At 44.7% G+C, this 24,487-nt stretch overlaps 1 protein-coding gene across 1 annotated transcript; it reads right to left on the bottom strand.

Annotated features, from left to right (window-relative positions):
* Positions 1-8,803: 8,803 nt before the first annotated feature.
* On the bottom strand, positions 8,804-22,623 carry RGCC (regulator of cell cycle). The gene is made up of 5 exons (XM_025364487.1): positions 22,278-22,623; positions 21,589-21,774; positions 12,692-12,799; positions 10,794-10,856; positions 8,804-9,200 (listed from the first exon to the last, which is right to left on the bottom strand). The coding sequence occupies exons 1-5, from the start codon at positions 22,324-22,326 to the stop codon at positions 9,193-9,195; spliced, it is 414 nt and encodes a 137-aa protein (XP_025220272.1). The 5' UTR covers positions 22,327-22,623; the 3' UTR covers positions 8,804-9,192.
* Positions 22,624-24,487: the final 1,864 nt, after the last annotated feature.

The raw sequence follows: 24,487 nt of genomic DNA, 5'->3' as shown, positions 1-24,487 counted from the left end.
AGCTGAACACATATATGCCAGCTAGAGACATTTTCCTGGCCTCCCTTTCCTCTGGGAATGAGCATGTAAGATCTGAATAAGGGGATGTGAGCAGAAGTGATGTGTCTCTTCTAGTCATGTTGTTTAAAGAAATAAGCCTGTGCTTGACTTGCCATTTCTCTTTTCTGCTGGCTGGGATGTAAATGTGATGACAAGAGCAGGAGCAGCCACTTTGGACCAGAAAGTCACCTACTCAGCCTTGTACTAATCATCTCTGGATTGTTAGAAAGAAACTTCCATCTTGTTTGAGCCACTATATCTTGGGTCTTTGATCCAGCATTTAGACTGGACTCTAAGTAATGTATGCACTAACATGCATAATGAATCTCTGAGTGGAGCCTATAGCATGCAGCATTTCTCAAGCACATATGACCTTAACAGCAAGTTTTGCAAAACGAGTTAGGACTGTGCTCCTTGAAACATGTCTTGGGAAACTCTGAAAATACTTTTTTCAACATTCCCAGAACTCCAAAACTGTGACTGAGTCTATAACCCACTTGTCCTTAAGTCATTATCCAAAAGAAGCGTATGGAATACAAACTCCTCGCGCCCCCCTCCCTGCCCCACGCACACACTTATGTAAAGAGATCTATTTCTTTTCCCAAAACCACTGACTTTCTCTTCACAACAAGCCACAAAGCTTCACACCCTTAGACTTCTGACTTGGGTAGTCCAGATCCAAAGAGCTCATAAAGAAACAGCAACCAAACACAGTTAGATCTTCCATTCCAGAAGAGACTAATAATAAAAGTTACGGTGAAAATGAACAGCTGCTGGTGCCATGATGAAAACAAAAATGGCCCAAAGCAGATACAGGTTCCCTAGCATGAGTAAGAACCAGATCCAGGTCATGGAAAAATTAAGTTTCGAAAACAAATCAAGAGCTTATTTGGTTGACAAAGAAAATATTTCCACAACTAACATATTTTATGGTGAAGGTCTGAAAGCTTTTCCTCTAAGGTCAGGAACAGAATGAGGATGTGTCATCTCACCACTTCGTTTTAATACTGTACTGGAAGTATTCCCTTCTAACCAGGTTAAGAAGGGAAGAGAAAGAAATAAAAGGCATTCAGATTGTAAAAGAAGAAGTAAAATTATTTCTATTCACAAATAATGTGAAAGGAAGCACTAAACATGGAAAGGAAAAACTGGTACCAACCACTGCAAACACATACCAGATTGTAAAGAGCATCGACACTATGAAGAAACTACATCAACTAACAGGCAAAACAACCAGCTAGCATCATAATGACAGGATCAAATTCATGCATAACAATAGTAACCTTAAATGTGAACAGGCTAAATGCTCCAATTAAAAGACACAGACTGGCAAATTGGATAAAGACTCAAGACCCATCAGTGTACTGTATTCAGGAGACCCGTCTCATGTGCAAAGACACACATAGGCTCAAAATAAAGGATGGGAGAATATTTACTAAGCAAATGGAAAGCAAAAAAAAAAGCAGGAGTTGCAATTCTAATCTCGGATAAAACAAACTGTAAACCAACAAAGATCAAAAGAGACAACAAAAAGTATTACATAATGGTAAGGGGATCAATGCAGCAAGAAGAGCTAACTATCCTAGATATACATGCACCCAATACAAGAGCACCCAGATTCATAAAGCAAGTTCTTAGAGACCTACAAAGAGACTTAGACTCCCACACAATAATACTGGGAAACTTCAACATCCCACTGTCAATATTAGACAAATCAGTGAGACAGAAAATTAACAAGAATATTCAGGGCTTTAACTCAGCTCTGGACCAAGCAGACCTAAGAGACATCCACAGAACTCTTCACCCCAAATCAACAGAATATACATTCTTCTCAGCACATTATTGCACTTGTTCTAAAACTGGCCACATAATTGGAAGTAAAACACTCCTCAGCAAATGCAAAAGAATGGAAATCATAACAAATAGTCTCTCAGACCACAGCGCAATCAAACTAGAACTCAGGATTAAGAAACTCACTCAAAACTGCACAACTATATGGAAACTGAACAACCTGCTCCTAAATGACTACTAGGTAAATAACAAAATGAAAGCAGAAATAAAGATGTTCTTTGAAACCAATGAGAACAAAGAGACAATGTATGAGAATCTCTGGGACACATTTAAAGCAGTGTGTAGAGGGAAATTTATAGCAGTAAATGCCCACCCGAGAAAGAGGAAAGATCTAAAATTGACACCTTAACATCAAAATTAAAAGAACTAGAGAAGCAACAGCAAACAAATTCATAATCTAGCAGAAGACTAAGATCAGAGCAGAACTGAAGGAGATAGAGACACGAAAAGCCCTTCAAAAAATCAATGAATCAGGAGCTGTTTTCTTTTTTAAAAAGTCAGCAAAATAGACCGCTAGCCAGACTAATAAAGAAGAAAAGAAAGAAGAAACAAATAGACACAATAAAAAATTATATAGGGTATATCACCACTGACCCCACAGAAACACAAACTACCATCACAGAATACTATAAACACCTCTATACAAATAAACTAGAAAATCTGGAAGAAATGGATAAATACCTGGACATATACACCCTCCCATGTCTAAACCAGGAAGAAGTCAAATGCCTGAGTAAACTAATAACAAGTTCTGAAATTGAGGCAGTAATTAATAGCCTATCAACCAAAAAAAGTCCAGGACCAGAAGGATTCACACTCCAATTCTGCCAGAGGTACAAAGAGGAGCTAGTCCCATTCCTTCTGAAACTATTCCAATCAATAGAAAAAGAGGGAATCCTCCCTAACTCATTTATGAGGCCAGCATCATCCTGATACCAAAACCTGGCAGAGACACAATAAAAAAAAGAAAATTTCAGGCCAACATCCCTGATGAACATTGATGTGAAAATCCTCAATAAAATACTGGCAAACCAAATCCAGCAGCACATCAAAAAGCTTATCTATCACAATCAAGTCAGCTTCATAGCTTCATACCTGGGATGCAAGGTTGGTTCAATATATGCAAAACAATAAACGGAACATATCTCAAAATAATAGAGCTATTTATGGCAAACCCACAGCCAATATCATACTGAATGGACAAGAGCTGGAAACATTCCCTTTGAAAACCGGCACAAGACAAGGATGCCCTCTCTCACCACTCCTATTCACCACAGTATTGGAAGTTCTGGCCGGTGCAATCAGGCAAGAGAAAGAAATAAAGGGTATTCAAATAGGAAGAGAGGAAGTCAAATTGTTTCTGTTTGCAGATGACATGATTGTATATTTAGAAAACCCCATCATCTCAGCCCAAAATCTCCTTAAGTTGATAAGCAACTTCAGCAAAGTCTCAGGATACAAAATCAATGTGCAAAAATCACAAGCATTCCTATACACCAATAACAGACAAACAGGGAGCCAAATCATGAGTGAACTCCCATTCACAATTGCTTCAAAGAGAATAAAACACATAGGAATCCAACTTACAAGGCATGTGAAGGACCTCTTCAAGGAGAACTACAAACCACTGCTCAATGAAATAAAGGAGTACACAAACAAATGGAAGAACATTCCATGCTCATGGATAGGAAGAATCAATATTGTGAAAATGGCCATACTGCCTACAGTAATTTATCAATTCAATGCCATCCCCATCAAGCTACCAATGACTTTCTTCACAGAATTGGAAAAAACTACTTTAAAGTCCATATGGAACCAAAAAACAGCCCACATTGCCAGACAATCCTAAGCCAAAAGAACAAAGCTGGTGGCATCATGCTACCTGACTTCAAACTATACTACAAGGCTACAGTAACCAAAACAGCATGGTACTGACACCAAAACAGAGATATAGACCAATGGAACAGAACAGCCCTCAGAAATAATACCACACATCTACAACCATCTGATCTTTGACAAACCTGACAAAAACAAGAAATGGGGAAAGGATTCCCTATTTAATAAATGCTGCTGGGAAAACTGGCTAGCCATATGTAAAAAGCTCAAACTGGATCCCTTCCTTACACTTTATAGAAAAATTAATTCAAGATGGATTAAAGACTTAAATGTTAGACCTAAAACCATAAAAACCCTAGAAGAAAACCTAGCCAATACCATTCAGGACATAGGCATGGGCAAGGTATTCATGACTAAAACACCAAAAGCAATGCCAACAAAAGCCAAAATAGACAAATGAGATCTAATTAAACTAAAGAGCTTCTGCACAGCAAAAGAAACTACCATCAGAGTGAACATGCAACCTACAGAATGGGAGAAAAATTTTGCAATCTACCCATCTGACAAAGGGCTGATATTCAGAGTCTACAAATAACTTAAACTAATTTACAAGAAAAAAATCAAACAACCCCATCAAAAAGTGGCAAAGGATATTAACAGACACTTCTCAAAAGAAGACATTTATGCAGCCAACAGACACATGAAAAAATGCTCATCATCACTGATCATCAGAGAAATGCAAATCAAAACCACAATGAGATACCATCTCTCACCAGTTAGAATGGCGATCATTAAAAAGTCAAGAAACAACAGATGCTGGAGAGGATGTGGAGAAATAGGAACACTTTTACACGTTGGTGGGAGTGTAAATTAGTTCAACGGTTGTGGAAGACAGTGTGGTGATTCATTAAGGATCTAGAACTAGAAATACTATTTGACCCAGTGATCCCATTACTGGGTATATACCTAAAGAATTATAAATCATTCTACTATAAACACATATGCACACGTATGTTTATTGCGGCACTATTCACAACAGCAAAGATTTGGAACCGACCCAAATGTCCATCAATAATAGACTGGATAAAGAAAATGTGGCACATATACACCATGGAATACTATGCAGCCATAAAAAAGGATGAGTTCATGTCCTTTGCAGGGACATGGATGAAGCTGGAAACCATCATTCTCAGCAAGCTATCACAAGAACAGAAAACCAAGCACCACATGTTCTCATTCATAAATGGGAGCTGAACAATGAGAACACGTGGACATAGGGAGGGGAACATCACACACTGGGGCCTGTTGGGGGGTGGGGGTTTAGAGGGGAACATCACACACTGGGGCCTGTTGGGGGGTGGGGGTTTAGGGGAAGGATAATATTAGGAGAAATACCTAATGTAGGTGACGAGTTGATGGGTGCAGCAAACCACCATGGCACACGTATACCTATGTAACAAAACTTAACGTTCTGCACATGTACCCCAGAACTTAAAGTATAATTTTAAAAAAAAAAATTTAAAAAAGAACAAAACTGGAGGAGTCACATTACCTGACTTCAAATTATACTACAGGGCTATAATAACCAAAACAGCATGGTCCTGGCATAAAAACAGACACATAGACCAATGGAACAGAACAGAGAACCTAGAACCAAATCCACACACCTACAGTAAACTCATTCTCAACAAAAGTGGCAAGAACATACACTGGGCAAAGGACAGTCTCTTCAATAAATGACGCTGGGAAAACTAAACTGGATATCCATATGCAAAGAATGAAACTAGACCCCCATCTCTCACTATATACAAAAATCAAATCAAAATGGATTTAACACTTAAATCTAAGACCTCAAAATATGAAACTACAAAAAGAAAACATTGGAGAAACTCTCCAAGACATCAGTCTGGGCAAACATTTCTTGAGTAATACCCCACAAGCACAGGCAACTAAAGCAAAAATGGACTAGATGGGGTCACATCAAGTTAAAAAGCTTCTGCACAGCAAATGAAACAATAAAGTGAAGAGACGGCCCACAGAATGGGAGAAAATATTTGCAAATTACCCATCTGACAACAGATTAATAGTCAGAATATATAAGGAGCTCAAACAACTCTATAGGAAAAAAATTTAATAATCTGATTTAAAAATAGGCAAAAGATTGAAATAGACATTTCTCAAAAGAACACAGATGGCAAACAGACATATGAAAAGATGCTCTACATCATTGATTAGAGAAATGCAAATCAAAATTACAATGAGATATCATCCTACCCCAGTTGAAATGGCTTATATCCAAAAGACAGGCAATGACAGATGCTGGCAAGGATGTAGAGAAAAGGAAATCCTCGTACACTGTTGGTGGGAATGTAAATTACTACAGCCACTATGAAGAGCAGTTTGGAGATTCCACAGAAGACTAAAAGTAGAGCCTACCATATGGTCCAGCAATCCCACTGCTGGGTATATACCCCCTAAAAAAGGAAATCAGTATATCAAAGAGGTATCTGGACTCCCATATTTGTTGCAGCTCTATTCACAATAGCCAAGATTTGGAAGCAACCTAAATGTCCCTCAACAGATGCATGGATGAAGAAAATGTGGTACTTATGCACACTGGAGTACTATTCAGTCATAAGAAAGAGATTCAGTCATTTGCAACAACATGGATTGAACTGGAGGTCATTATGTTAAGTGAAATAAGCCAGGCACAGAAACACAAACATCTCATGTTCTCACTTATTTGTGGGATCTAAAAGTCAACAGTTAAACCCATGGAATTACAGAGTAGAAGCTTGGTCACCAGAGGCTGGGAAGGATAGTAGGAGGTCGGGGGGAGATAGGCATGGTTAACAGGCACAAAAAATAGTTGGAATGAATGAATAAGGCCTAGTATTTGATAGCACGACAGGGTGACTATAGTCAATAACAATTTAACTGTACATTCAAAAATAACTACAATTGTGTAATTGGATTGTTTGTGACACGAAGGAGAAATGCTTGAGGGGGTGGACACCCCATTTTCCATGATGTGATTATTACACGTCACACGCCCATATCAAAACATCTTATGTGCCCCATAAATACATACACCTACTATGTACCCACAAAAATAAAAAAAGTTAAAAGGACATCCTAATTTTAAAATGGACAAAGGATTTGAATAGACATTTCTCCAAAGAAGATATACAAATGGTCAGTAAGCATATGAAAAGACATCATTAGTCACAGAAATGCAACATAGGCCGGGCGCAGTGGCTCACACCTGTAATCCCAGCATTTTGGGAGGCCGAGGAGGGCGGATCACAAAGTCAGGAGATCGAGACCATCCTGGCTAACACAGTGAAACCCCGTCCCTACCAAAAACACAAAAAAATTAGCCAGGCGTGGTGGCGGGCGCCTGTAGTCCCAGCTACTCGGGAGGCTGAGGGGTGCCTGTAGTCCCAGCTACTTGGGAGGCTGAGGGGTGCCTGTAGTCCCAGCTACTTGGGAGGCTGCGGCAGGAGAATCACTTGAACCCGGGAGGCAGAGCTTGCAGTGAGCCGAGATCGCGCCACTGCACTCCAGCCTGTGCGACAGAGTGAGACTCTGTCTCAAAAAAAAAGAAATGCAAAACAAAACCACAACACAATACCACTTCTCACCTGCTAAAATGACAAGGGAGACAAGAACAAGTTGGCAAGGATATAGAGAAACTGGAATCCTCATACATTGCTTGTGGGAACGTAAAATGGTTTTCCAAACTGCTTTGGAAAACAGTTTGACAGTTTCTCAAAGAGTTAAACAGAGCTAACATAAGACCCAGGAATTCCACTCCTAGTTATATACCCAAGAGAAATGAAAACATATGTCCACACAAAAACTAATACATGGGTATTCATAACAATATTATTAGTTAACTAAAAAGTAGAAACAACCCAAATCTTCACCAACCAATGAATGAATAAACAAATGGTGGCATATCCACACAGGGGAATATGATTTGACCATGAAAAGAAATGAAGTACTGATTCATGCTACTCATGGATGAACTTTGAAAATATTATGCTAAGTGAAAGAAGCCAGACACAAAAGATTACATATTCCATTTATATACAAGGTCCAGAATAGACAAGCTCATGGAGACAGGGAAGTAGATAGTGGTGACGGCTGCAGTACCTGTGAATATGCTAAAAACCACTGAACTGGGTGCTACAGTATGTGAATTAGATCTCATTTTTTTGAAAAAGAAGTATTTAAGTTCAACCCAAAAGTTTTCCCGGAAGCTTGAGGAAAAGAAAAAAGTTTAAAAAATGCAATTTAGTTTCCCGATTCCCTAAAAAACCGATCAAATATAGTAGTTAGCTTTTGAAGATACAAGTAAGATTATGAGTATTTATGTTTTGGATTTATGTCCTTTGGGAATATAGGGATTTGAGTTTTAAAATAACTTTATTCTGATTATGAAAGTAATGCCCGGATATTTTAGAGGAGGTTTTAAAGACAGAAAAGCATAGATAAGAAAATTATGAGCTTTCTTATTTTTATGCCTCTCTCCAGCCCCCACAAAGGCAAGTGGGAGAAGGGGTCAGTGGCTTCTATGTGCAAAGCCTACCCGTCAAACGCTTCGCACCTGAGGTTGGCTGGACATTCCATCAAGACCAGCACCATCAATCTTCCTCCACACACAGATCTTAGAAAAGCACCATCATTTTCAAGTCTTCCAGCTATCTCAACTTTCCCTCGTATTTAAGTCCTGGATTGTAAGAACAACTGGTATTTCCCTTAATTCAGAGAAAGAGTCCATGCCACCTGCAATGGTGACAAGATCTGAGAAGGAGGGCAGAGGCAGAATAGAAACCTAACTTCCAATGGAATCACAATCCTCAAATTAAAATTTCCCAGCAGCCGTCTGCCAGCATTTCCTTTCAGAGCACTGAATGAGCTAAAGGAACACTTTAAATTTACTGTCCTCTTGTCTAGTGCAATCAGAGAGCACCCAGGGGCCTTGCGAAGGAATCAAGAAGCATGTTACTCCCACTAGAATATTATTTGAATGGAAATATATTTTAAAAAATAAGAAGAAAAGGAAGCAGACTCTAGTTCAAATTTTATTTGTATACAAAAATATATTATAATGGGAAAGCTTACTGCTATTTCCAACTATATATAATTAATTACAAATATTTTCATAAAAGCACTTTAAATTACAGGAAAGCTATGTTTTAAGAGAAAATACAATATTAGCATGGATCGTCTGTTCTAATACGCTGCAGGCAGGTAAACAAAGTCAGTTTCACTGTCTAAATTGCCCAGAGATGGGATCAAGGGCTGATTTTAAGGTGAGCCTGAGAGTGGCCTGGTGGAAGGTTGAGTGCACGTCTTCGTCCCCTCTGGCAGCAGATTCTAGTAGCTGATTTTAGCAGGTCCTCCGAGCTTTCTGAAGCTTCTCCCTTATGATGAAAGGACCCAGAACTTCTTCTTGTTTCACATACCTGTAAACGAGAGACAGGTAAGGTTATCCACTCAGAGGCTTACAATTCCTATGCTTAACCACATCACACTGTCTCAGACAAGCATCAAAGAACCAAACTCAATGCCAGGCTTCCCACATGATGAGTGTTTGATTAACTGGAATGACTGGACAACCCACTGCAATTTCCATGAAGTAGACAGGCTTGTCACATGGGTCTAATACAAATTATGCTACAATTATAATAATCCCTGTCAAAACAGGCCCTGGTCTTCTGATGTAAGATGGTGCTGTACCTAAGAAAAGAGGCAGTAAAATCTTCCAGCAAACAGAGATGATACAAGGACTTTCTATCTGATATTTAGGTTTGTCTGCAAGAGTGTTAAGAACATAGTTATTTTTAAATAACCAGCTTTGGATTTCATTTTTCAGAGTTTACCCAGCTCTTTAGTAAAGAATAGCATTAAATACTTCTCACAGAAAATCAATCCTTCCACTGGAAAATTAAGGGGCTGGGACAAAATTCTCCCAGCCCATTCTGTGACTAAACAGGAACCCCATAGCAGAGTTGCTGAACCTTCCATCCCAGAAGCTGGGGTTGGTCCTCCTGGCTCTTGCAATCTTATCCTTTGGAAATGGAGTGTGTAGATAGATTGTGAGGCTCCCTTCTTCTGGGCCCCTCTAGTGCAGTTATAATTTGATGTCTTCAGTTCTCAACATTTGTGGTCACACAAAACGGGTAACGATTAGTGTAATTCCCAAATAGGATGCTTGCAAGTATGCATACCTAATCCAGGTCTTTCAGTCACTGGCGTGGGTCTCTGGTGAAAGGCCCCCCAAGCCAATTCTCTCTTTTGGCACCCACCTCTTAAAGTTAGATTTCACCCAAACCCTGGATCTAACCTGGAAAATTACCCTGGCCCATGGGATGGAACCCTTTTGGCTTGTTGGAGTAATGCACTTGTGGTTAATCAGTTCATTTCTTCTCTGAAAAGCCTGACAGGCCATCATGATGGTAATGCTCCAGTCTTGCTCACTCTCCATTTCTCAAACAAAATGCCATTGTTTGCTGGTGCCCTGTTCTCACTGTTTGGAAACGCACATGGTCTACTTTAACACAAGCTTATCCCAGAATTTCATTCCTAGCCACTAGAGTCCTGTGTATTATTATTATTATTATTATTATTATTTTGTTTTTATTTTATTTCTTATTATATTTTTTCTGAGAGTCTCGCTCTGTCGCCAGGCTGGAGTGCAGTGGTGCAATCTCAGCTCACTGCAACCTCTGCCTCCCAAGTAGCTGGGACTACAGGGCACGCGCCACCATGCCCAGCTAACTTTTGTGTTTTTTAGCAGAGACGGGGTTTCACCACGTTGGCCAGGCTGGCCTTGAACTTCCGACCTCAGGTGATCCACCCGCCTTGGCCTCCCAAAGTGCTGGGATTACAGGCGTGAGTCACTGCGACCAGCCTAAGGTCCCGTTTCTAAACCTAAAGAAGGCTTAGGATGCAACTTTCTGCCCCAGGGCAAGCTGGTTAACATTGCAACACTTTATCAGAAGTGTCTGTTAGTTTTTTGTTTGTTTTTTTGTTTTTAATATCAGACATGTACTTACTTGCTAAAGTTCTGTCAAGATCAGCAATGAAGTCTTCTAGCTCTTTTGTGTCTCCTAATTTGGCTGTGAAACGGTGGGGCGGGGGGAGAGAGAGAGTTCAGTTTCCATAACAAAGACAGCTGATGACTTCATATTGAGTTTTCCAGGATGTTGGAACGTCCAGGGTTATAGAATGGATTATTTCTATTTTACATCCACCTCCTTATCTTCAGAGACTTCATTGAAGAGTGTCCTGGGCCAATCCTAAGTGTGTGCTCCAGTGTTTTGATACAGTAAACTCAGAAACTGATTCTGAAGACTAGCCTCAGTGTTTCTTTGTTTTTTAGTTCATCACCACCCTCTCCAACCATCCCACCCCACTTCTCCATCACCTGGAAGAGGAATCTTCCTTCACTGTCTTAAATGTTTGCAGGAGAGTGAGGAGCAGGAAGGGAAGATAAAAAGAGTTTGGTTTTTGTATTGTGTAGAATATGAGTTATTAGTCAAAAAATTCAGTAAGCATAGCACCGTGCAGAGCGGACACCTAGACTGTGTCATTCCCGCGGCACTAGCCTTCTGATGCATTCATGCTTGTGCCGTCCCCCCAAGGCAACGCTGCAGCCCTCAGAGTCCCTCCAGTATGAAATGAACAAAGAGTTCACTGTTTCTTATCAAAATGGTACCGGGAAGGCACCATGAGGCTTCTGGTTCCAGCACAGCCTCATCCCCTCCAGGTGCCCACACAAGGTAACGAGTCCTCATTCTGATTTGGTTCTCTCTAGAGCCTGAGATGTACAGATTTTTTTCATACAGCTGACTTTATTTCTGTAGAGTTCATCACATCATTCACGCCTTCCCTGAAATGCAGTACTGGATAGTTTTATTAATTAACACTGCTGGCTACAAATGGCTAATTGTTCTTAGCTTTTTAAGTCAATTTGCCACTAGGGGCTTTCTTCCGCCTCTTTAATTCCTACCTCTTGAGGATCAGGTAACAAATCTGAGCATGTTTTAAGCCACTTTCTAGACTGCTCTGTCTCTGAATTCAACAGATCCATTACAGACTGAGAGCTGGATAGTGGCAGAATTCCCAGTGGGTGCTAACGTTGCTATGTTGAGAAGGGAATTTTAAAATGCCTCTTTTGAAAAAAGAGCGAAGTCCTGTCTTACTGCCAAAGTGAAAAGAGTGATGGAATTGTCATTTCTTTTTAACTATGTTCCATTTTTATTGCATTCTGCAACTATTTTCAGCAAGTATAACTTTTCTTAAGGAAAAAAACTCCTTTTGTTTTCAAAAAGGCACTTGTCCAATGTAATAGAACATTCAACTCTCTGGCTGGAGACATTTTACCAGTTCCAAAAAATAAGAAACTGCTCATGCATCTTTAAAGACATTTTAGGTCTATTAATACCACAGTAGACACAGGCTGGAGCTGCTATTTTAAATCATGTTAGACCATAGCTTATCTCATAATGACAACTCCATTGAATTGCTAAATTGGTCATCTGAAACCATTGGTTAAATAATTAACGCAATAAAAAAGAACCCTACTATCTGCAAACTGATGAGTTTTAAATTCAGGAACCAGCAAGTCTGGGAGGAGACTCCTAAGAAACACTGTCATTTGCACAGTCTTGATTACATCACATGAGAGAGAACAGTCTAGTCTCCAAGTTTTCTTTCTCCCTGTGACGTCAGGTTTTCTGCCCCAAATTATCTGATTTCACGTTCACACTGATTAAAATCCTGAGAAATAAAAAAATTCCACTTTATACTCTACAGTATTAAGACATTAGTCTTACCTATCTGTTTTGTACATTTGAGAAAGATCGTTTAGGGATAAAAGGGACAGAGAAGGGATGGAGAAGGGGAGAGGAATAAAAAAGCAAAAAACTCCAATTCCAACTAATGACCTTACCTTTCTGAGGAGCGACAGCAGGAGAGAGAAGAGCTGGGGTAGAGTCTGTTGGGGAATTCAGTTTTTCATCACTGAAGCTGAAGCTGTTCCTATAAAGTGAATCTGCACCTTTCAGGAAGGAAAATATACTCATTAGAAATAGTACTCATGAGACTATAGACTTATCACTTTATAGTCTATTGATAACCAACAATTTGTCTTCAAAATAAGCCAAAACTGCAAATCTATAGTAAAGAAAACAGCCAGGCGTGGTGGCTCCCGACTGTAATCTCAACACTTTGGAAGACTGAAGCAGGTGGATCACCAGAGATCAGGAGTTCAAGACCAGCCTGGCCAACATGGTGAAACCCCTCTCTACTAAAAATACAAAAATCAGCCAGGCATGGAGGTGTGTGCCTGCAGCCCCAGCTACTCAGGAGGTTCAGGCAGGAGACTCGCTTGAACTCGGAAGGTGAAGGTAAGATCACCACCGCACTCCAGCCTGGGCGACAGAGTGAGACTCTGTCTCAAAAAAAAAAAAAAAAGAAAGAAAAGAAAACAGGTTGATTTCCAGGTTTTATGTTTATGCCCCCAAAATGATTCGAGACAGGGGAGTTTGTTTGTGTGTGTGTGAGTGTGTGTGTGAAAGTATGCGTGTAAGTGTGCATGAAAGAGTGTGTGTGAGTGAGGGTGTATGAGAGAGTCTGTGTGAGACAGTGTGTGAGAGTGAGAGTGTGAGAGTGTGAGAGTGTGTGCATGTGAGAGTGTGTGAGTGTATGTCTGTGAGTATGCGTGAGTGTGTGTGTGTGCATGAGAGTGTGAGTGTGTAAGTGTGCATGAGAGCGTGTGAGAGTGTGTGTGAGTGTATGTGTGAAAGTGTGTGAGTGTGCACGTGCGTGCATGAGTGAGAGTGTGTGCGTGTGAGAGTGTGTGAGTGTGTGTGAGAGTGTGAGTGTGTGTGTGAGAGTGTGTGTGTCCAATCAAGTACACCAAAGGCCCTTGCTCCCCTAATACAGGAAGGGGGTGATAGGATCATCATGACCAGTGCTTGGTTGATGGTGGGGGTGAGGGGGTAAGGATTTTAGGCAAAAGGAATCATCTCACGTGAAATATGTCCCTTCTGCCCTCTGAGCCTCCTAAAATACAAACATCCGGTATCCCATGACTTAATCCTCTTTCCCTGCTCAAGAGAGATCTTTGCTGTCTTGCTATCCTATAATTTAATAATCCTCTCTTTTACTTAAGAGAGGTTTTCCTAAGTCTGTACTCTTCAGATAAGCCAGAAGGTCAAAGATAAAGACATCTTCTCCTGGAAGTTCATCTACTAGACACTTGGAGTGACGTCATGGCTCCCTCTATGCTCCTACCTTCAAAGACTTGAACGACAGCAAGATGAGGCCCCAGAAGTTCAAGGCTGAGCTGGGAGTCAAGGGCACCATCCAGTCAACTACTAAGTACTAGGGTGCCTTTGAACAAGATGGTATCTCTGGGCCTAGCTTACTTATCAACAGAAAGGGAAGGTGGACTAAACAATCCTTAAAGGCACTTCTAGCTCTGAGATTCTCTAAGTCCTGCTACGGGGAAGGCAAGCAACCCACAGTTGGCCCAGTTGTGTGGCTGTGACTCAGAAAGGGGCTGCTGGCTGAGCAGCACTGACTCAAAGGGTGCAAAGGCAAGGCAGGCAGCAGAAGCAGGATGTGGTCCCTGAGGTCACGGGGAACAGCCTTCCTGGTTAAAACAAAACACAAAGCCAGCCACAGTTGGAGCAGAGAAGTGGCTCTTCAGGTGTGAAAGGGCAGGGGAATGATGGGGGCCTGACCAGGTCCCCGCTTCCTCAGGATTCTTCCACTTTAAGCCAATTACCTCCAGCTCAGGAGGAGGCAAAAACATCTCTCTTTGGTCCCGTTAACTGAAAAGAAATTTGCTTAAGTGACAAGAGATAGGCCCAATACCAAAAGGATCAGGGTTTTTGGAAGAAGAGGTTTCTGGTCTCAGGGAAATTCAGCTTTGTCCCTAAGAGGCTGCCACAGCTTCTCAGGTGCCTCTCCTGGCTCCCTTTCCCCCGACCCTCTCCTGCCCAGGGGCCCACCTGCCCCTGCTCTTTTTGCACTGACACTGCCATCTTGTCCACTTTTCCAAACATGCCCGGAAGACCCTTGAGAGCAACCCTCACAATCTTTGCTTCCTTCAGAGGTCCAGCCCAGCTCACCTGAAACCAGCACCATCACTGGGCTTTGAGGATGAACATGGACTGAGATCCAAAACCCTGGACCTTGATACCTACATTTCCCCAAAAACACATTCCTCAGAATGCTGATCCTCTGAGGGCTGTGTGGTCAAGTACCCCCGAGAAACACCAACCAGCCTTGGTCATTCCCGTGGGTACGCCCACTTCCAGCATCCTGAAAAGACTTGTGGTTAAACAAAACCAGCCCCATTTCCCCAGTGTACCTGACCACAGGACACTTTTTTGTGGTGTTCCTGCTACTATTTCTTAGGACCCTTAGACTCTGTGGAACCTTTCTCGGGAAGCCGTCCTGCTGGCTCCCTCAACCAAACCCACCTCCAAAGGAGCTCTCCAGTTCTCCCAAGGGAGGGCCTTTCCCCGACACACAGGAAGCTGGCCACACCCACTGCAGACCTGCAAGGGAGCCTTACTGTTCTCACCATGCAGTCACAGGACAATCGCCACAAATGCAGACTGAGAAACTCATGGGGAGAAGATGAGGCAAGATTTAGGGGCGAGAAAACCACAGAGGGTCCTGAGGAGGCAGACCTCATGCTTAGACTCCAAGCCAGAAAATACGAGGCCCTTGGCACGTTATCTGTGGCTCTGAAGGATACCTGAGAGCTTCACCCCCATCCCTGGCCCAGAGACTGGCTGGCCCAGATGGCAGGGACCACACCTCCACTCTCTATCTCCCACAAGCAGCTGGCCTAGGAGAGCAACTTTCCACACGCCACCGCTCACTCCACCCACCCGGCGTGCACCACAGGCCTTTCCCTGACTTTGAACTTCAGCTCTCTTCTGCCCCAACTCTCCAGCAAGTTTCCATCCACGTACACTCCTCTGCAGGAGGAGAAAGACACCACAATTTGTTCACCTCACAGGCGAGGAGGCCAAACACTGTTGAATGGTGGGAGAAGGAACAATCTAGATATGGAGAGGCCATTACAAAAGAGGATGGTAGCAGGGGAAAAAAGGAATCCAGCAAAGATTCAGGAAAAACTCAGCATAACTCATGGGGCCTGGAGAGAATCTGTAGAGAATGAGCCGTAGATCCGGAATATTGCCAGGGCTGTCCTCTGATCCTTTAGGTTCACAGGCTAAATGCCTTCTTGACGTGAGCGTTTTTCCCAGACTGAGAATATATACAGACAAAACTGACAGCCACTCCCACAGTGAGGGAGGAAGAGAGGGAAAAGTACTAGTTACAATATCTATTTATATAGAAACACACGCACACGGAGGCATGGATGGCAGCATAGCTACGCTCACTTCCTCCTGCCCGCCCCCGCCCCGCCCACACCCCCCCAACCCCACCGACACACACACACACACATTAGCTCACGCCCCGGCTCATTGCCACACCATGACTTCACTCCCTTTCCATGAGGTGTACAATCTGGAACAGACCCAACTCCAAGTTCTGAAATGTTCAACCTTCAACCATCAAGAGGAAGCCGACCGCCAGCATCCTTGAGCCAAACCTGCTGCAGCTGAGGCACACCCTGTGATGATATCTACACGTCATGTATGGCACAGAAAATAAGAGAGCCCTCAAGGCCCCAAAGCTATACCACTGGCGAGTGGGCATCTAGCGTCTATGCCACTGTCGAGTGGGTGTCTAGAGGCCACATAAAAACTGCATGACCCGGCCGGGCGCGGTGGCTCAAGCCTGTAATCCCAGCACTTTGGGAGGCCGAGGCGGGTGGATCACGAGGTCAGGAGATCGAGACCATCCTGGCTAACATGGTGAAACCCCGTCTCTACTAAAAATACAAAAAACTAGCCGGGCGTGGTGGCGGGCGCCTGTAGTCCCAGCTACTCGGAGGCTGAGGCAGGAGAATGGCGTGAACCTGGGAGGCGGAGCTTGCAGTGAGCCGAGATCGCGCCACTGCACTCCAGCCTGGGTGACACAGCGCGAGACTCCGTCTCAAAAAAAAAAAAAAAAAAAAAAAAAAAAAAAAAAACTGCATGACCCTGTATGAGTCACTCCGTTTCTTCCTTGTTAGAAGAAGAGTAACCTAATAATCTGTGTCTAATGCCTGCGGTTTTAATGATTTAATTCTAAAGTTCCTAGCAAAGTGAAGAATAGCACTCCTGAGACAGAAAAGGTAATCGCAGAGAATAAACAGAATCAAGATTCTCCCTCTTCTTGAGAGAGAGCAGTAAAATTCTTAAGAGAACTTTCTCTTCGGTGGCATCCTAGAACAAACCTCCCAAGAACAAACCCTCAACATAGAGGTACCCCAAGCTCTAGACTTCTCTTTACCCTTAACCAATAAAATTTCTTTCCACAGAGTTTTATTAAGAACATACAATGGGCAAAATCTCACGCAAGGCGCCTAGACAGATTTCAAGGTAAGCAAGGCCTGACATCCCGTTCTTTTCCCTCCCCTGGAACTCTATTCCTTGCAAAAATAATAGCCAGTTAGTCTGATTAAATGACAGCAATGTGTTGCTGGCTGATCACATATTCATGTATCATTGCCCCGCGTGGGTATCAGGTGCTGCTATTAATAGAGGCTCGAGAGACCTAGAACAGTGATGATTTGGGGAACCCTGGCAGGTGGTAAGGCTGGATATTTGAGGGCCTTACAACATTGGTTTCAGTCAGCTCTGAAGCACCATCTCACGTGTATCTCAAATTCCCATTAGAAACATCCCTGGCAGATCCACTCAGTGTACTGAAGCCAGGAACCTGAAATTCTGGGACCACGTTTTCTAAGGCACCATCAAAAGAAAGAAAAGCATATGAAATATACAACTAACAGAGTTGGAGAAACTCTGCTGCAAAATAGAGGCTTGTTGAAAAGGTAGGTGTGTGTTTTTAGCTTGGGGGGTTGGGAGAAAGGTAATTTAGGGTTAGCGCATGTCAACGTGCTGCTCCAGAGGGAAGTAAAACCACAGACAGTAAACCTTGCCCAAGGCTCCTGTAAATATAGACCGATCCCACACTCCCACACGTTTAAAGCAAGCAAACTCTAGTAATTAACTGAGAAAAAGCAAGCTTTGGACCTGCCTCCCTTTTGCCACAGGGAATGGCTGGGGTGTGGGTTGAATTCTCCTCCCGAAAATCGAAATTCTGATAGCCTCGCCAAAGTGGGGCAAAATAAGGAAGAGCCTCTTTCCTCAGCTACTCCACCGTTGTCCCAGCTCCCTTTCTGGGACCGTGCCATCCCTCTATATGCCTTGCCAAGCATCACAAGACCTGTCACCCATGTGGAATTGCTAACAGAGTACCAGGGAACCCTGAAAGCTCCTCACTGGCCTTATTCTCTCATGGCTTGAACAAGTTCAGGTTCTAGCCTCAGTGACTTCTAAGCCACATCAGCCAACTGTCATGCTGGTTCTTCAGGGCCCACAAAGTCCCCTCTCCCAGGGCCAGGCCAGAATAGTCTAGGCAAAGATAATGCAGGTGTTCTAAGTCTTGCTGATGCTAAGGAAGCCAGTTCCTCATTCCCTAAATGGTCCTACAATATTGTAATAACCCTAGCATACACAGTAGACTTCAGACCTTTTTTATTGAGCAGCAAAACACTTCCCCCTTCAAAGGAAAAATTACGTGAAACCCCAATACATTAAAGATATAAGTGCATACCACCTTTTAAAGTTTAAGTTAATATCATAAATGTCTTATAAAGTCAACACACTGGTTAAAACTTGAAACATAATGAGTTAAAATTTCATTTAACACATTTGAGAAATCATGGTGTACCTTTTACAGTCTTAAAAATATTGAAAAGAAGACATATTTCTAAAAATAAATTCAAACCAAAGGTAGTCAATTTCTAAAGCACCTCTGAGGATGAGGTTTGAGAAACACTACCCTAACTCTTAATTGCATTACCCTTTCACTGCTGAAGTTAAAATTACTCCCACTAAAGCGCCTGATTTTTTTTACATGTTGGAATCAAGTCTAAAGGAAAGTAACAACTTGATTTTGATCAACTACATTTGAATTCCACACACCCCCCACCCATGTGAAGTTATACTGTAATTGTTATTTTGGTCCTCTTCATGTCTTAAGAGGCCTCCCTCAAAGTGGGAATGGGAAGGAGTATTTCCTTATTAAATATCTGTTCTTCTTTCCTATCTGAGTAACTTGTTTCTTTCGGTAGAGGGAATGGCTATTTTTTGCCTTTGGGTGCAAGCAACCTAAATTTTTTTTTTTAATGAGAAGGAAGAAGTATTCTTCAAAGAACACGATTACTGTTTAATCTTCCTTGTAAGGCTGGTGCACCTTCAGACAGAGCTGTAAAAACTAGAGCACAAAAACAGAGGTAACATTGGTTTACAGCTTCATCCAAAATATTTTCATGCGAGACACTGGCTCCAATGTATCTATGTGGTATAGCACAGCATGTACATTGTAATGATATTTTGAAAGCATTCAACAGAGCAAACATTTTCTACCTAATAGCACTATTAAATAGCATCCTTTCAATTTCACAGCTGGAGAAACTAAATCCCACTCATCATCCAGGGTTTTGACAAGGCTCAAACTGGGCTCCACTCACCCTGCCAGATGACCACCGCCTCAGAGAGACACCTTCACAAACAGCCATCATTGACAAACAGGCATGTGATCTGGGCTCAGAAGGACTTCAGTCTATTCGTGAAGACATGGTTCCCATTCTAGCTAATAAATCATCATCATCCTCATAGCAAGGATTTGCTAAAAGTGACCTGCTGTTATTATCATTATTCTGGTTTGTCTCCCTCTTCATGAGCTAAATTTCAGTAGCATCTACCTCTCTTAAGCATTCTCTCCCACAGAAAATCATTAAACAGACAAACGAGTGTAACAAATGTCTGTGCTCAATTCTTGGCAGCAATTAAGATACACGTATTATGCTTCCTTAAGAAATTATCATTTAGATACACACAGCTTCTGCCAACAATATTTCTAACCAGCCTTGTGAGAGAAAAATTACACATTTAAAGCAAAGACAAACGTCATCTGAGCTTTCTTTATATTCTTCTCATCACTTCTCTAACCACCAAACTACGGGTTAGTCAGTTAACAAAAGCAGAAAACAAAATAGACACATATAACCTAAGTAAAACTACAAACTATCCCAACTATCTCCCCTGCAACTGTTAAGAATGTGTTTCTATGCCTTCTCTTTAAGGCATCTGAAAACAGTCCTAGATCTGAAATCCCACTCAGTGGAAGCTGCAATCAGCCATGAATGGGCACTCTTAGACCTATTCTAGCGGAGTGAAGCTGTTGCTTAGAAAGGAGCTGTTCTTTGCCACAGAGCTGCAGTGACACACTGTCCCAGCTTTCTTTTCCATGGGAGAATCTGTATTTGATGAATAACTTGCTCCATGCCCCAGTAAAAGGAGACATATTTAAGTTTGGCCTTAGGAATTGAGACAAATTTCCAGAATGTAAACACTTCGCTTTGAAACTAAAAATGAACCTGTTCATTAGGAACAAAGTCCAAAAATTCTAAGTGGAAAAGTAACAGTACTTTCTTCCATCCCCTTTCACCTCAAAAGCTGCAGCTTGGTCTAACTCTCTGGCAATGCTGCCAAGGAAACTCAAGCTGGAACTCAGCTTTCTGTGTCAAACCCTGACCAGGGTGGTGAGCGCATTTATCCCTTTGCAGAAGGGCAGCTCACGTTCAAGTCTAGCCCCGAATCTTAGCCCAGGAACAAGGAAGAGTTCCAGGTTTCAAAATAAGAGAATCACAAGGAAAGGCCATCACTTTCACGTCCTGAGTCAAGGGCAGCAAAAGGAGTGACATTCATGCCTGTAACCCATCTAGGGATTAAAGGTTGAAGAATAACACAGAAGACTTTAAAATTGACTTTGCACTTTGAAAAACAATAAGCAATTCTGGATTTGAAACCAACAATCATGTAATACTAAAAAGGCACCTAATTTGCTGTTTGAATCCTCCCAGGACATGTGAGCTCCTGGGAAAAGCTGTCTCTTTGTTGTTGTTGTTGTTGTTGTTGTTGTGTTGTTGACAAAGTTGTTCAGGACAAAGAGACCCTGGGGTAGTATAGTCTCCATTGTGAGAAAGGTCACCGGGAAGCACCTTCATGCCCATGTGCTCTCTGGCTCCCCCTCCAGCCTGGGGGAGGACCTGGCTGAAAAATACTTGAACTCAGCAGTGCCACAGATTTTCATAACTGCATGCAATGGAGCAACAAGTCTGAGCGCTCAGGGCCAGAAGAAAATGCAAACAGTTATTTCATAAATCCCAGGAACAGCCGTTTGGGCTTATGAAACCTTTCCTGGTTTCATGAATATTTCCGTTCAGCGCCCTCCCATGTCCCCACTGTGCCCCCTCATTCCACTGGCACCTACTCCACATCTGCAAAGTTACAGGGGAGAGGGGAGAGGCACGGGAAAGGAGAAGAGGAGGGAAACTGTGGAAAGGCCTGGTGCAGGTCCAGGGAGTCCTGTCTGGCTCAGTCGGGACAAGCTGCTTAAACTCGCCTGCCTGGTGACACACCTGTGGACGGCATGTGGACCAACCTGCCCTCCAGCGACCTTTCCCGTGATTATCGTCAGGGGCCCCGCCACTGCTCGGCCTACTGCTTTGTGAGCTTCAGGACTGGGTTCCTGGACACCATTCCTCAGTTTACAGATAAGAAAACTGAGGCCGCAACCTTCGCGGGCCAGGTGCTGGGAACTGGGAGATCCCGGCGCCATCCTAGCGGGGGCCGCACTTACTCTCCGAGTCGCTGAAGCCGCTGCTGTCGCTGACGCTGGCGCTGCTGCGCCGCTTCATGCGCTCCAGGTGCTCCTCGTAGTGGAAGTGGCGCTCGTGGAAGGGCGACGCGAAGTCGGCCAGCACCGCGTCAAACTCACACAGCGCGTCCGACAGGTCCTCCGCGGCCGCCGAGTCCAGGGCCGGGGCTGCGGGCAGGGCCGGGGACTCAGTGCACGGAAGTCAGGGGGTCAGCGAGACCACCTCCCAGGGCCAGGAGGGGCCTCCACGGTTCCCGAAGATAACTGACACTTGGCGCCTCTGCCAAGTGACAGCCACGCAGTCGCTGTTACCTGGTAATCTTCTCCACCATCCCCGAAGTGCGTTCTATTACCAAGTCCGTTTTACAGACAAGAAAACGGAGCCTCCGCCAGGCCCAGGGTCACACAGCGACTTGGCGCGGCCAGACTCCTCCCCACGCTCGCCCCAACCCCGGGCGCGCGCGGAGCTGGTGGTGGCGGGAAGGTGGGACATGGGGGCCAGCCCGGGCCGGGAAGGAGGCTGCAGCCGCCCGCGCTGGACGACAGGGGACAGGGTCCCGCCGGGGAGGATGGAAGGGTGGCGGGTGTAAAGGGACGACAGGGGGCGCCTCCTTTCTCACCCGCCATCTGCAGAGCCGGGACTTTAAGGGGACTCCGGACCCCGCACTCACCTGCGGCCGCGGCGGCCGCGGGACTGCCCTGCGCCGCGGGCGGCTTCATGAGGCGGCTCAGCGGGGCCCGGCGTGCGTGGCCTTGGGTCCTGCGAGGTGGCAGCCTGGGCTACTCCGGGGCTCGCTGTCCCGCACACTCCCGCCCCGCCAGTCCCTTCGGCGCTGCGCTCCAGCCGCGCCGCTCCCAGCACGATCCGCGCCAGCCCTCCGGCCGGCTCCGGCTCCTAGATCTTATAGCCGCTGGCGGCCGGGGCGGAGGCGGGGCCGGGGCGGGGCTGCGGAGCCGAGGCGATGGGTCTGTCTCCACCGCCCTCCGAGGAGGCCCCTGCCCCCAGGCACCGCCCTCGCCACGCGCCCTCCCTGGAACCGCAGTGACGAGGAGTCGCCGAAGCCCGGGTTACAGCCCCAAATATTTACCCGCCTGTCGCCCGCGCGCCCTGACAACCCGGCCCACGCGGTGTCCTCGGCGTCACCAGAGCTGACTGCTGGGCGCGAGCTCCGCTGCTTCCCGCCGCGTGCCGCGCACCTCCGCGAGTCGCAGTTTCCTCGGCTGTGCAGTGGACGTGGGCATGCAGAGCCTCCCTGGCTGGCGGCGAGGGACGAAGGAGCCCGCAGCCGTGGCCCAATTGGGTGTCGGGGACGCGGAGGTCCCCTCCGCATTGTCCCAAGGGGACTTCCGAGATGGTGGGCGGGCGGAGTGGAGACGGTCGGGGGCGAAAGGAGCAGAAGTTGGGGGAGTCCTGAACTCTTCCCACCGCGGAGCGCGGGGGCTTGAACTACGGTCCAGGACGCTCCCGCCAGCCTGACTTTATCCAGAAGGGGGTTATTATGGGAAGAAACTACTGCGTCCACGCAGCGCGAACCGGGCGAGCCACCCTACCCCGCGGCCTGCGGGGGCAGTCCCTGCCCTGGACTCTGCGCTGAGCTAAGCGCTAGTCTCTCGCCGCAGACGGCTAATTAAATGTAGAGCAATTAACATGCAACGGAATGAAACACTCAACCTCTCCTTAGCACTAGAGACGTTTTGAGCGCTCAGCAGCCTTCACGGCAGGAAGTTCTGTGGGGCAGCGCTGCGAGGGCTCTGACCCACAGACTCAGAGGGAAGGAGGCATCTTACGACGCTGGTCGAGGGCCTGCGAGGCGTCAGGACTTGGTGTGCGCAGTTTCCAGCTCCTGGCAGCAGCCCTCAGCGGTGAAATTATTGCCCCTGTTTTGCCAGCGGGAAAACTGAGACGCAGAGAGGGTAAGTAGCTGGTCAGTCACTTAGTGGTAGAAAGGCACGTCTGTGTTGTTTGAGAGACACTTTCGGCCTCACTACCCCCTCCTCCTTCCACAGGGGGAAGCTCTGAATTCCTGCAAGGTGGACAGCTGGGCAGCCAAGAGGAGAAAGAAATAAAGCAGAGAACCCAGGTCCTGGAAGCAACACGGCAAGGCATCTGCAGCTTTCATTTTGTCTTTTCCTTCCCTTTTTCTTTATCCCCTTTTACATTCTTTTTTTCTCTCTCTCCATCGCTCATTCTCTTCGACCTGCCCCTGGTACCCACTGGTGATGCCCTGAGCTAACAGACCAGCAGCCAATCTGGGAGCTGAGGCCATGGGGCTACTTTCAAATGCAGCTCTCCCTCTGGCCAGAGCTGGGGTGCAGGGAAGTAGATATCCAACCCAGCTCTTGCATGATGGCTCAGGGCCCCTGTCAGGTAAAGAATCAGTCGAGCTGATCTTCAGAGGAGCCTACACAACAGTCCCATCTTTAACAGCCGCTATGATTTACCAAACAAATGAAGAAGCTCTCTACCCAGGAAAGATTGGTTGGCTGCTATCAGCGGCACCCCACTGTAAGGGAACCTGCCCATACACTGGGGACATGGCTGGGCAAGGGGCCCGGACTCAAATGGAGTGTCATCACCTCTGGGATGAGTGTCACTGGACTCCAAAAGACTAGTGCCCTCTCTTTTTCCGAATTATAAATATATTTTAATATATACGAAAACGTAGAGATTGAGTAATACTGTGTGTACCCACCACCAAGAATTAACATATGTTAACATTTAGTCATGCTTGCTTCCGATATTTTTGAGACATAACTTAAACATACAACAAAGTACACAAATCTTGAGTGTACAGTTTAATAATGTTTACTTGTGTAAACACCTGTGTAATTACCATTCAGATGAAGATGTAATATATCATCACCTCAGAAGGGTCCCTAT

The sequence above is a fragment of the Theropithecus gelada genome, chromosome 17, assembly GCF_003255815.1.
Source record: "Theropithecus gelada isolate Dixy chromosome 17, Tgel_1.0, whole genome shotgun sequence".
NCBI classification, from domain to species: domain Eukaryota; kingdom Metazoa; phylum Chordata; class Mammalia; order Primates; family Cercopithecidae; genus Theropithecus; species Theropithecus gelada.
The sequence above is the reverse complement of the archived record's forward strand: the minus strand, read 5'-3'. Positions and strand labels throughout refer to the sequence as shown.